General features: G+C 36.6%; 1 protein-coding gene across 4 annotated transcripts in view; it reads right to left on the bottom strand.

Moving 5' to 3' along the window:
• Positions 1-13,261, bottom strand: part of LOC110315307 (vomeronasal type-2 receptor 116-like) — a 41,066-nt gene that overhangs the window by 5,222 nt on the left and 22,583 nt on the right. For 2 of the 4 annotated variants that reach the window (XM_021189393.1, XM_021189394.1), the window contains exons 4-5: positions 3,974-4,198; positions 2,999-3,122 (exon numbers count right to left, since the gene is read on the bottom strand). In XM_021189393.1, coding sequence (XP_021045052.1) covers positions 2,999-3,122; positions 3,974-4,198 — 349 coding nt within the window. Of the gene's footprint in view, positions 1-2,998; positions 3,130-3,969; positions 4,199-13,261 lie in introns of all 4 variants that reach the window. The other 2 variants (XM_021189392.1, XM_021189395.1) reach the window with 2 other exon arrangements.

The raw sequence follows: 13,261 nt of genomic DNA, 5'->3' as shown, positions 1-13,261 counted from the left end.
CAGCCATCATTGGGAAGAGAGGCCCCTTGGTCGTGTAAACTTTATATGGCCCAGCACAGGGGAAGGCCAGGGCCAAGTAGTGGGAGTGGGTGAGTAGGGGAGCAGGGGCAGGGGTGGGGTATAGGGAACTTTCGGGATAGCATTTGAAATGTAAATAAAGAAAATAATAATAAATAAATTTTAAAAAGAAATGTATTCATACTGGACTATGTGTCAAATCTTCAGAAATGCACCTACACCTTATGTGTTACTTAACATATTGAGGTAGGTTTCAGAAGATTCCATCTCCATGGGAATTCATAAGGTTGCTAACTCATACAGTGTGGCAGGAAAATTACCACCATGACTATTGGAAGAAAAGAAAAGAAAAGAAAAGAAAAGAAAGAAACAAAAAGAAAAGAAAAGAAAAAAAGAAAAGAAAAGAAAAGGACAGTTTTACCAAAAGATGATTTAAACAATTATGTTTTTCTGTCACCTCCATGGACGTTTGCTACTTTTGGACAGGGACTGACTTGACTCTTGGAGCACTAAGATTGGAGCTAAAGTGTAGCCTTTCACTGAATCCTTTTCGGGATCACACCATAGTACTTTTTTTTCTCACAGTTTGACCAGATGAATTTCCCCTATGGGACACTCCATTTCCATAAGAGGGCTGGTATACCTTGAACACAGATTAGACCATTTCTTTTTTGATATTTATTTCTCTGTGTCTAAATGAAGATGAAGGTGAACAGAGCTAAGAAAGATCATCAGTGGAAGTTCTCATTCCTCATGCCCTTCAGAAGATAAAAGAAGCCCTGACTTCCAGACGATATGAAACGACAGAAAATAATTGAATCACGTTAACTACCTAAGTCCATAACATGTAGCTATGAAGAAGAGATTTGTGATAACATTTCCCTGAGGTAGTGGCCAGTTTTATTTTCCAGTTCAGGTGGAACCACTAAGGCAGTATGAAAGAAACCCTTCTCCACACAGCAGCACTTGCTGTAATAGCCTTTTAATTGGGTGTTTTTCATTTTCCTGTAAAAGTGACTATGTTTCATGGAAAACTGCTATTCAGAGTTCCTGCTGAGCCCTGTTAGCCAGCAGTGGATCTTCGGTCTCTATTTTTTCTCCTTTTTTCACCTTTACTATACCACCCCTTCCTTCCTTTTAATTAAATGGTCAGTTTTTTTTTTTTTTTTTTTTAAAAAAAAAAAAAAAAAAGAATTGACAAATGGGACCTCAAAAAATTGCAAAGCTTCTGTAAGGTAAAAGACATAGTCAATAAGACAAAGAGCCCACCAACAGATTGGGAAAGCATCTTTACCAATCCTAAATCAGATAAGGGACTATTATCCAATATATTAAGAATTAAGAAGATGGACTCCAGAAATTCAAATAACCCCATTAAAAAACAGAGTACAGAGCTAAACAAAATATTCTCATCTGAGGAATAGCAAATGGATGAGAACCACCTGGAAAAAAATGTCCAACACCCTTAATCATCAGGGTAATGCAAATCAAAACCATGCTGAGATTCCACCTCACACCAGTCAGAATGGCTAAGATCAAAAGTTCAGGTAACAGCAGATCCTGGCGAGGATATGGAAAAATAGGGACACTCCTCCATTTTTGGTGGAATTGCAAGCTGATATAACCACACTTTACATCAGTCTGACGCTTCCTCAGAAAATTGGAAATAGTACTACTGGAAGATCCAGCAATTCCTCTCCTCATCATATATCCAGAAGATATTCCAACAGGTAATAAGGACACATGCTCCACTATATTCATAGCAGCATTATTTATAATAGCTAGAAGCTAGAAAAAACTCAGATGTCCCTCAACAGAGGAATGGATATAGAAAATGTGGTACATTTACACAATGGAGTACTACTCAGCAATTAAAAACAACAAATTTATGAAATTTTTAGGCAAATGGATATATCTGGAGGATATCATCACGAGTGAGGTAACCCAATCACAAAAGAACACACATGGTATGCACTCACTGATAAGTGGATATTAGCCCAGAAACTTAGATTATCCAAGATACAATTTTCAAAACACATGAAACTGAAGAAGAAGGAAGACCAAAGTATGGATACTTTGCTCTTTCTTAGAATGGGGAACAAAATACCCATGGAAGGAGTTACAGAGACATAGTTCAGAGCTAAGACTGAAGTAAAGACCATCCAGAGACTGTCCCACCTGGGGATCCATCCCATATACAACCACCAAACCCATACACTATTGCATATGCTAAAAAGATTTGCTCACAGGACCCTGACATGGCTCTTTCTTTTGAGTCTATGCCAATGATTGGCAAATACAGAAGTAGATGATCACAGTCATCTATTGGATGGAATGCAGGGTCCCTAATGAAGGAGCTAGAGAAAGTATCCAAGGAACTAAAGGTTTCTGCAAACCTATAGGAGGAATAACGATATGAACTAACCAGTACCCTCCACCCCCAGAGCCGTGTCTCTAGTTGCATATGTAGCAGAGTATGGCCTAGTTGACCATCAATTGGTGGAGAGGCTCTTTGTATTGCGAAGATCATATGCTCCAGTACAGGGGAATGCCAGGACCAGGAAGCAGGAGTGGGTAGGTTGGGGAGCTGGGCAGGGGCTAGGGTATAGGGGACTTTGGGGTTAGCATTTGAAATGTAAATAAGAAAATATCTAATAAAAAATTAATGAAGATGAAACATATTCAGACTATGCCTAAAATTTTGTTTTTAAAAATAGTTACAGATGTTTGTCCCAATAAACTTTTTCAGCAAAAATATAAAATTGAAACCATCATATTATGAGAAAAATGAGTTGTTTATAGAAGATATTGCAGGTTATTGGCAGGGTTGTAAAATTCTGATACTATTCAAATGATTAAATTCTGAAACACAGAGATTTTAGGTCTTCGGTTCCAATCTAGACCATTTCACAATTCTTGTATGGAAGGAGAAGATATTTTAATTCAGCTTTATTTTTTTTTTCTGCATGCAAACATGTACCTGTCTCATTGGAAACCTCATTTTCTGGGCACAGGACACAATCAAAGCAGCAGTTGGCTCTATGTTTCTGATGAATTTTCCTGAACCCAGCAGCACATGTCTCGCTACACATGGAGGTGGGGACCTGAGGCAATATACACATACATATGCTTATACATATGAATATACATATATACATATATGTGTAATTATACATATGGTATATACATTGTACATATATGTATATGTAATTAACATATATGGCCATACATATTCCTCTGCTAACAGGCATCTCATCAATTTGGGCACTTTATTATTTTATATAAGATTACAATGCCCTGACAGTCACTCAATATTAACTAAATCAGGTATTATTATATGGGTAATGTTTGTGTTGTAGAGATTTAGAAAACTTTTAAAAAATATTAATGTATCAGTTTTTCTCACATGATTTAGAAATAAAACAAAAGGATACTGAGTTGCGTGGTGAGCGAAGTTACGGAAGATTGAAAGAGTTGTTTGATGAATATAAACAAGGTATGTTATACAAAACTCTCACAGAACTAATAAAGTTATTCTAAGTATAAAAGAAAAGCTTGAATGTGGAGAAATATTAATCATTATGAACTTTACTTCATTAGGCTAAAAATATGTTCACAGGGAATCACAAAACTTTATGGTTTATATATAGTTACAAAATTGTGTATGTGTGTGTGTGTGTGTGTGTGTGTATATGTGTGAATGTGTGTGTTAAATGTGTTTCTGTATTGTGGGTTGAATAGGTATGTGAATTCAACTGAACATGGAATTCAGAGGCCTTTGATTCTTATCGCCTAGGTTTATAGAAAATTGTGAATTATCAAATTTTAATGCTGGTTAATGAGGATGGGCCTTTTGCAAGAGCAGCAATTGGTCTTAACCACAGAGCTATCACTTCATGTCTCATATTTTAAGATATAATTATACTAAAAAGAATATAAATTGTGGTATACCCACTGAGGTTCCTCCTGTGGCCCGCACTAAATCTTCAGATATACAAAGTTGTTGGCTCTGTGGGAAACAAGGAAAATAACTTCCTAGTTTCACTTTTAATCCAAGGCCTTGTGGAAAATTCCAAATGTTGAAAATGTCATAATCTGCACACTGATTTTCTCTATGTTTCATATTCACCAGTTCACCAACAGGGTTAGTAAATACCCTACTCTTCAGCAAGGAACCCACCTAAATTAGATGCATCATTAGATGATTACATATGCATATCAATTCAGGCAATGCAAAATTGAGAATGTCCCCTAATTTTTCTAATGACATCCAGAAGACACAGCTGTATTAAAGTTATACCATGTAGTTAAATACAATATACCTCATGGGTAATTAAAATTTCTTACACTTCATATTAATGCTTCATAATAAAATGTGATAGAAAAATTCTTACCAAATAACAATTATCATGGGGGTTTGTATGTGTGTTCTTGTGTATATTGGTATGCACATGTTTGTCAAAAATAGTTTTTAAATATGGAACCCTGTATGTAAGAATGAGTGGGAAGTTTGAATAGCTAAAAGTTGCAAAAAAAAGATTGCTACTGGGTCATTCAGGTACAAACAGTATACAGATATGAAACAAACATCAACTTCATAAAATGTGCAGTCTTCATCATTTATGTTTTTATAAATCATTGTTACTTTAAATTAATGACAATCACAGCACATGTATCAATTCTTGAGGAAATTGTTCTTGAGAAAATTATTCTATTCTAGTCATCACTTAAGACTTTTGTGATAAGCGTGGTGGCACATGCCTTTAATCCCAGCACCCGGGAGGCAGAGACAGGTGGATTTCTGAGTTCGAGGCCAGCCTGGTCTACAGAGTGAGTTCCAGGACAACCAGGGCTACACAGAGAAACCCTCTCTTGAAAAAACAAACAAACGAACAAGACTTTTGTGATAAAACTCTTGGTTCCTATTTTGAACATTGAATCCATTGGTAAAATGTTGAGCCCCGCACTTCTGGGCTGCACCTCTGCCTGGGCATATCAGTATGAATACCCCTCTAAACACTCCACAGTCTGCAGGTCTCCTAGATCGCCTGCAAACACAGCAGCAGGAAAAGCACCTGCCCAATAACCACAGCAGCTGAGATCCATAAGGTACCCAGCGCACCCGGAAACCCTGCCTCCATTCGAAAGCCATCTCACTTCTAGTCAGCACCTCCACCTGGGCAGATCTGAGTCTCTGCCCCTTTCGATATTGCACACTCTGCAGGCCTCCCAGGATGTCTGCTGCAGCCAGGGCCACAGATATCACAGGAGACTTGATACAGGCCAGGGACAAAAGAGGCAGGCTGCAGACAGAGACATGCAGGTCAGTTAACACCAGAGATAAACAGATGGCAAGAGACAAGCACAAAATTATGAGCAACAGATACCAATATGCTTTGGCACCATCAGAACCCAGGTCTCCCACCACAGGAAGCCCTGCATCACCCAACACACCTGAAAAGCATGATACAGTTCTACAATCCCATCTCATAAAGATAATAGTGACCTGTAAGGAGGATATAAATGCCTCTCTTTAAGAAATACAAGAAAACATAGGTAAACAGATCAAAACACTTAAACAGGAAGCAAATTCCTTAAAGAAATACAAGAAAACACAACCAAACAGGTAAAGAAATAGAACAAAGTAGTCCAAGACATAAAAGTGGAAGTAGAAACAATAAGGAAATAACAAATGGAGTCAATCCTGGATATGGAAAACTATGAAAGAAGTCAGGAGCTACAGATGTAAGCATCACCAACAGAATACAAGAGATGGAAGAACAAATCTCAGGCATGGAATAAACTATAGAAGATATTGACACAATGGTCAAAGAAAATGGAACAGTCTGGGAGTGGACCAGGAGGGGAATAAAATCTGAACTGGGAATAAATACAGAAAGAAAGAAAGAAAGAAAGAAAGAAAGAAAGAAAGAAAGAAAGAAAGAAAGAAAGAAAGAAAGAAAGAAAGAAAGAAAGAAAGAAAGAAAGAAAAAGAAAGAAAGAAACAGGGAGGGAGGGAGGGAGGGAGGACTAAATAAAAAAAAAACAAAAAACTTCTAACCGAAAACATCAGCAAAGTCCAGGACACACTGAAAAGACCAAACCTAAGTATAATAGGATTAGAAAAGAGCAAAGATTCCCAGCTCAAAGGACCTGAAAACATACTCAGCAAACTCATAGAAGAAAACATCCCCAATATAAACAAAGAGATTGCCATAAATGTATGAGAAGCTTACATGACACCAAATGGATTGCACCAGAGAAGAAAATCCTCCTGTCACATAATAAACAAAATACCAAATGCATAGAACAACAACAAAAATAATATTAAAAACTGTAAGGGAAAAAGGCCAAATAACATATAAAGGCAAACCTATCAGAATTACACCAGACTTCTCAACAGAGTTTCTAAAATCCAGTATATCCTGGACATATGATACAGATCCTAAGAGAATACAAATGCCAGCCTAGGCTTCCATACCCAGGAAAACTTGCAATTGCTATAGAGGGAGAAACCAAGATATTCCAAGACAAAACCAAATTTAAGCAATATCTATTCACAAATCCAGACCTACAAAGGATAATAGATAGAAAACTCAAACACAAAGGGGAAAGAACAACTAAGAAAAAACAAGAAAGTAATATTCTTTCAACAAACCTAAAAGAAGATAACCACACAATCATTATTCCACCACTAACAACAAAAATAAAGGAAGCAGCAATCACTGGTCCTTACTATCTCTTAATATCAAGGGACTCAATTCTCCAATAACTAGACATAGACTATCAGACTAAACATCTCATAACAAACCCAGAAGGAAAGAATCACACATACAAATAATACCACCTCCAATAACAAACATAACAGGAACTTGCAATCATATCTCTCATATTAATATCCCTCACCATTAATGGACTCAATGACCCAATAAAAAGACATAAACTAAAAAAACTGGATATGCAGCCAGGCAATATGCAAGCAACATCCAGCACTTGGCTGCATACAAGAAACATACCTCAATGACAAAGACAGATATTACCTCAGAGTAAAAGGCTGGAAAAAAGCTTTTCAAGCAAATGGTGGCCACCATCCCCCCACCCCCCAAAATGGGAGTTGCTATTTTAATATCCAATAGAATATACTTCCAACAAAAAGTCATCAAATGAGATAGGAAGGACACTTCATATTCATTAAAGGAAAAATCCACCAAGAGAAAGTTTCAATTCCGAATCCCTAAGCCCCAAATGCAAGGGCATCCCATTTATAAAAGAAACATTGTTAACACACAAAACATACCTTGAGCCTCACTTAATAATAGGGGGAGACTTCAACACCCCAATCTCACTAATGGACATGTCATTGAAACAGAAATTAAACAAAGACATAGTGAAACTAATAGAAATTATGAACCAAATGAATTTAACAAGATATATACAAAACATTTCACTGTAAAACAAAAGAATATACCTTCTCTTTGTTACCTCATGGAACATTCCCAAAATTGGCCGTATAATCTGACATGAAACAAGTCTTAACAGATATAAGAAAATTGAAATAATCCCATGGAGCCTATCAAATCACCACAAACTAAGGCTAGACTTCAATAACAACAAAAATAATAGAAGGCCCTCATACTCATGGAAACTGAACAACTCTCTACTCTACTAAATGGTAACTTGTTCATGGAAGAAATAAAGAGATTAAAGACTTTCTAGAAGACACAACATACCCAAAAGTATGGGGAAAATGAAAGCAATGCTAAAAGGGAAATTCATAGCACTAATTGCCCTCATAAAGAAATTGGAGAGAACCTACACTAGCATCTTAACAGCACACCTAAAAGCCCTAGAACAACAACAACAACAACAACAAAGCAAAATGACACAAGAGGACTAGACAGCAGGAAAAAAATCAATCGGTGTAGAAATCAACCAATTAGAATCAGAGTGAAGTAAAAAAAAACAACCAGCAAAACCAAAAGCTGGTTCTTTGAGAAAATCAATATGGTAGATAAACCATTAGCTAAACTAACTAAGGACACAGAGAGAGTGTCCAAATTATCAAAATCAGAAATGAAAAGGGAGACATAACAACAGAAACTGAGGAAATTCAAAAATCATCCGATCTTATTACAAAAGCCTTTATTCAGCATAACTGGAAAATCTAAATAAAATGAGTGATTATCTATACAGATACCGTGTACCACAGTTAAATCGAGAGCAGGTAAACTATCTAGTCACTCACATTACATCAAAGGAAATAGAATCTGTTAATAAAAACCTCCCAACCAAAAAACAATACCATACCAGATGACCTTGGTGCAGAATTCTAGTAGATCTTCAAAGGAGTGCTAATACGAACATTCTTCAAACAATTTAGTAAAATAGAAACAGAAGGAACACTATGTAATTCATTCTATGAAGCCACAGTTATTCTTATACCTAAACCACACAAAGACACAACAAAGAACGAGAATTTTAGACCAATTTCATGTATGAATATTGATGCAAAAATGCTCAATAAAATGCTAGCAAAATGAATCCAAGAACACATCAAAAATATCATGCGCCAACATCAACTAGGATTCATCCCAAAAATTTAGGGATGGTTCAATATATGAAAATCTATTAACATAATATGCTATATAAATGAACTCAAAGAAAAAAAATAACATGATCATCTCATTAGGTCCTCTAAAAGCATTTCACAAAACACAACACCCCTTCATGTTAAAAGTATGGAAGATATCAGGAATTCAAGGCCCATACCTAAACACAATGAAAGCAATATACAGCAAGCCAACAGGCAATGTCAAATTAAAAGCACATATACTTGAAGCAAACCCAACTAAAATCAGGGACAAGACAGGGCTGGTCACAGTCTCCATATCTATTCAATATAGTACTCAACATTCTAGCTAGAGTATATGGCAAGAAAAGGAGATCAAGGGGATAGAAATTGGAAAAGAAGTCAAGGAACCACTATTTGCAGATGATATGATGGTAAACATAAGTGGCACTAAAGATTCTTTTAAAAAAAAAGTACTTCTCCATCAGCAACGTGACTGGTATATAATTAACTCAAAGACATCAGTAGCCTTCCTTTATAAAAATTGTAGGCTGAGAAAATAAATAGGAAAATTCCAGCCTTCACAAGACTCACAAATAAAATAACGAATCTTAGTGCAACTCTAGCCACTCTGTATGACAAGAACTTCAAGTCTCTCAAGAAAGAAATCAAAGAACTCAGAAGATCAAAGATCTCCCAAGCTCATGGATTAGTAGGATTAACATAGTAAAAATGCTATACTACCAAAAGCAATCTACAGATTCAAAGCAAGCCCCATCAAAATTCCAACACAATACTTTACACACTAGGAAAGAGCAATTCTCAGTTTCATATGGAAAAACAAAAATCCCAGCATAGCAAAAACAGTTCTCTAGAATAAAGCAACTTCTGGGGGAATCACCATCCCTGACTTCAAGCTCTACTACAGAGAAATTGTGACAAAAACCTACATGATATTGGCACAGAGACAGACTGGTTGATCAATGGAAGAGAATTGAAGACCCAGAAAAAAAAACCTCACACACTTATGACAAAGAAACCAAAACTTCAACAAAGAAACCAAAAATATACAATGGAAAAAGGAGAGCATCTTCAATAAATGGTGCTGGTCTAATTGGCAGTTCATATGTAGAAAAATGAAAATAGATACATATTTATCAATTTGCACAAAGCACAAGGTCAGTTAGTTCAAGGACCTGAACATAAAATCATATACACAGAATCTAATAGATGAGAACATGGGGAAAAGCCCCAAACACCTTAGCACAGGGGGATATTTCTTAATCAAAATTCCAATGACTCAGGCTCTGAGATCAAGATTTGATAAATGGGACCTCATGTAAGTAAAAAGCTTCTGTAAGCAAATGGCACAGTCAATGTCACTGGCAACCTATAGATTGGGAAAAAATATTCACCAATCCCACATTCAATAGAAGGCTAATATCCAAACTATATGAAGAACTCAAGAAACTAACCTCCAAAAAACCAAATGACCCAATTAAAAAAATGGGGTACAGTGCTAAGCAGAGAGTTTGCAACAGAGGATTCTTGAATGGCCAAGAAGTACTTAAAGAACTGTTCAAAGTCTTAGTCATTAGGGAAATGCAAATCAAAACAACTCAGAGAACCTCAATGGCTAAGAATGAAAACTCAGGTGACAGCACATGCTGGTGAGGATATGAAGAAAGAACAATTCTGCATTGCTGATGGGATTGCAAATTGGTACAACACACTCTGGAAATCAATCTGCTGGTTTCTCAGAAAATTAAAAATAGATCTACCTGAAGACCCAGCTATTCCACTCTTGGTAGCATATCCAAAAGATGCCCCAACATACCACTAGGACACATGCTCAACTATGTTCATAGCAGCCTTGTTTATGATAGCCAGAAGCTGGAAACAACCTACATGTCCCTCAAACAAAGAATAGATGGAGAAAATGTGGTTCATTTACAGAAAAAAAATACTATACAACTATTAAGAACTAGGTCATCATGAGTTTTTTCAGGCAAATGGATGGAACTAGAAAATAATATCCCAAGTAAGGTAACTCAGGACATGCATGGTTTGTACTCACTAATACGTGGATATTAGCCAAAATGTATAGAATATTTGGGATACAACCCACAGAACTTAAGTTTATCAGGCAAAAGTCCAGGGAAGACCCAACAGTCTGAAGATCTCCCACTAGATCTACTGCAGCCAGCTCAACAGATCAGCAGCTTCTCTGCCCCGTGATGGGCCCCCAGTTGGAAGGCCCCACAGGTGGTCTAATACAGCCCGGGCTGCAAGCCTAACAGGAGACCTGAAGCAGCACAAGGACAAAAGAGGCAGACTCCATACAGTTACCCAGATCAACAAACTCCAGGGATATCCAGATAGTGAAAGGCAAGCACAAGGCTATAAGCAACAGAAGCCAAAATACACGGGCATAATAAAAACCCAGTTCTCCCACCACAGCATGCCCTGAATACACTAACACACCTGAAAATCAGAAGAATCTACCCTATCTCATAAAGATAATAGAGTCCTTTAAGGGGGATATCAATAACTCACTGAAAGAAATACAGGAAAGCACAGGCAAATGTGTGAAAGAATTGAATAAAACAATACAAACATAAAAGTGGAAGTAGAAACAATAAAGAAAATGCAAATGGAGGCAAACCTTGAAATGGAAAACCTAGGAAAGAGGTCAGGAATTACAGATGTAAGTATTATTAATAGAATACAAAGGCTAGGAGAGAGAATCTCAGGTGTAGAAGAGATGGTAGAAGTCATTGACAGAACTGTCAAAGAAAATTCAAAACATAAAAAACTCCTAATCCAAAGCATCCAGGAAATTCAGGACACAATGAAAAGACTAAATCTAAGAATAATCAGAATAGAGGAAAATGAAGATTCCCAGCTCAAAGGACGTGAAAATGTCTTCAACAAAAATCATAGAAAACTTCCCCAACCTATAGAAAAAGATGGACGTAAAGGTACAATAAGCATATAGAACACCAAATAAGTGGAACCAGAAAAGAAAATCTTCTCATCATATGATTATCAAAACACTAAATACACAGAGCAAAGAAAGAATATTAAAAGCTGCAAGGGAAAAAGGCCAAGTAACATACAAAGGTAGACCTGTCAGAATTACACCAAACTTCTCAACAGAGACCATGAAAGCAAGAAGAGCCTGATCAGAGGTCATGCACATACTTAAGAGAACACAAATGCCATCTCAGGCTACTTTCCCCAGCAAAACTCTCAATCAACATACATGGAAAAAAACCGAAATATTCCAGGACACAACCAAATTCAAACAGTATCTACCAGCCCAGCCTTACAGAGGAACATGTAATGAAAAATCCAACACAAGAAAGATACCTGCGTCAAAGAAAGGACAAGATGTTAAGTCTCTCACAACAAAGTAAAAACAGCCACAAGCACATAAAACCACCTACAAAAACAAACATGTCAGGAACCAACAGCCATCTCTCCTTAATGTCTCTCAATATTAATGAACTCAACTCACCTATAAAAAAGACCTAAGCAACAGACTGGATACACAAACAAGATCCAGCATTTTGCTGAATATAAGAAATGCACCTCAACAACAAAGACAAGCACTATCTCAGAGGAAAAAGACATAAAAAAAGTCTTCCAAGCAAATGGTCCACGGAAACAAGAAGGAGTCACCAACCTAGTATTCAATAAAACCATCTTTCAACCAAAAGTTAGCAAGAGTGAGGAAAAAACAACACTTCATACTTATCAAGGGAAAAAATCCACCAAGAGAAACTGTCAATTCTAAACACCTATGCCCCAAATGAAAGAGCACCCAAATTCATAAAAGAAAGTTTACTAAAACTCAAAATACACATTGACCCCACACAATAATAGTGGGAAATTTCAACACCTCACTCTGACCAATGAGCAGGTCATTGAAACAGAAACTACAAGAGGCTATGAATCTAATGGATTTAACGAATATCTACAGAACAATTCACCATAAAAAAAAGCATATACCTTCTTCTCAGCACCTAATAGTACCTTCTCCAAAGTCAACCATATAATTGGTCACAAAACACTCAACAAACACAAGAAGATTGAAATAATACCATGCATCCTATTAGATCACCATGGCCTAAGGTTGGTTTTTAATAACAGCAAAAACTACACAAAGCCCACATACACATGGAAACTGAACAACTCTTTTCTTGGTGAAAACTTGGTCAAGGAAGAAATAAAGAAAGAAATTAAAAACTTCCTGGAATTTAATGAAACGTGTTGACAGATCATACCTAAACCTATGGGATAAAATGAAAGCAGCAATAAGAGGAAAGTTCATAGCACTAAGTGCCCTGGTAAAGTGATTGGAGATATCATAACTAACAACTTAATAGCACACCTGAGAGCCTTAGAACAAAAAGAAGCAAACTCACCTAAAAGGAGTAGAATGCAGGAAACAATCAAACTCAGGGCCAAAATTAACCAAATAGAAACAAAGAAAACAATACAAAGAATCAGCAAAAGCAAAAGTTGGTTCTTTGAAACAATCAACAAGATAGACAAACCTGTAGCCAAACTGACTAAAGAACCCCTTAGTCATCAGGGAAATGCAAATGAAAACAACCCTGAGATTCCATCTCACACCAGTCAGAATGGCTAAGATTAAAAGTTCAGGTG

Source organism: Mus pahari, unplaced genomic scaffold (assembly GCF_900095145.1).
Source record: "Mus pahari unplaced genomic scaffold, PAHARI_EIJ_v1.1 scaffold_6580_1, whole genome shotgun sequence".
Taxonomy (NCBI): Eukaryota; Metazoa; Chordata; class Mammalia; order Rodentia; family Muridae; genus Mus; species Mus pahari.
The sequence above is the reverse complement of the archived record's forward strand: the minus strand, read 5'-3'. Positions and strand labels throughout refer to the sequence as shown.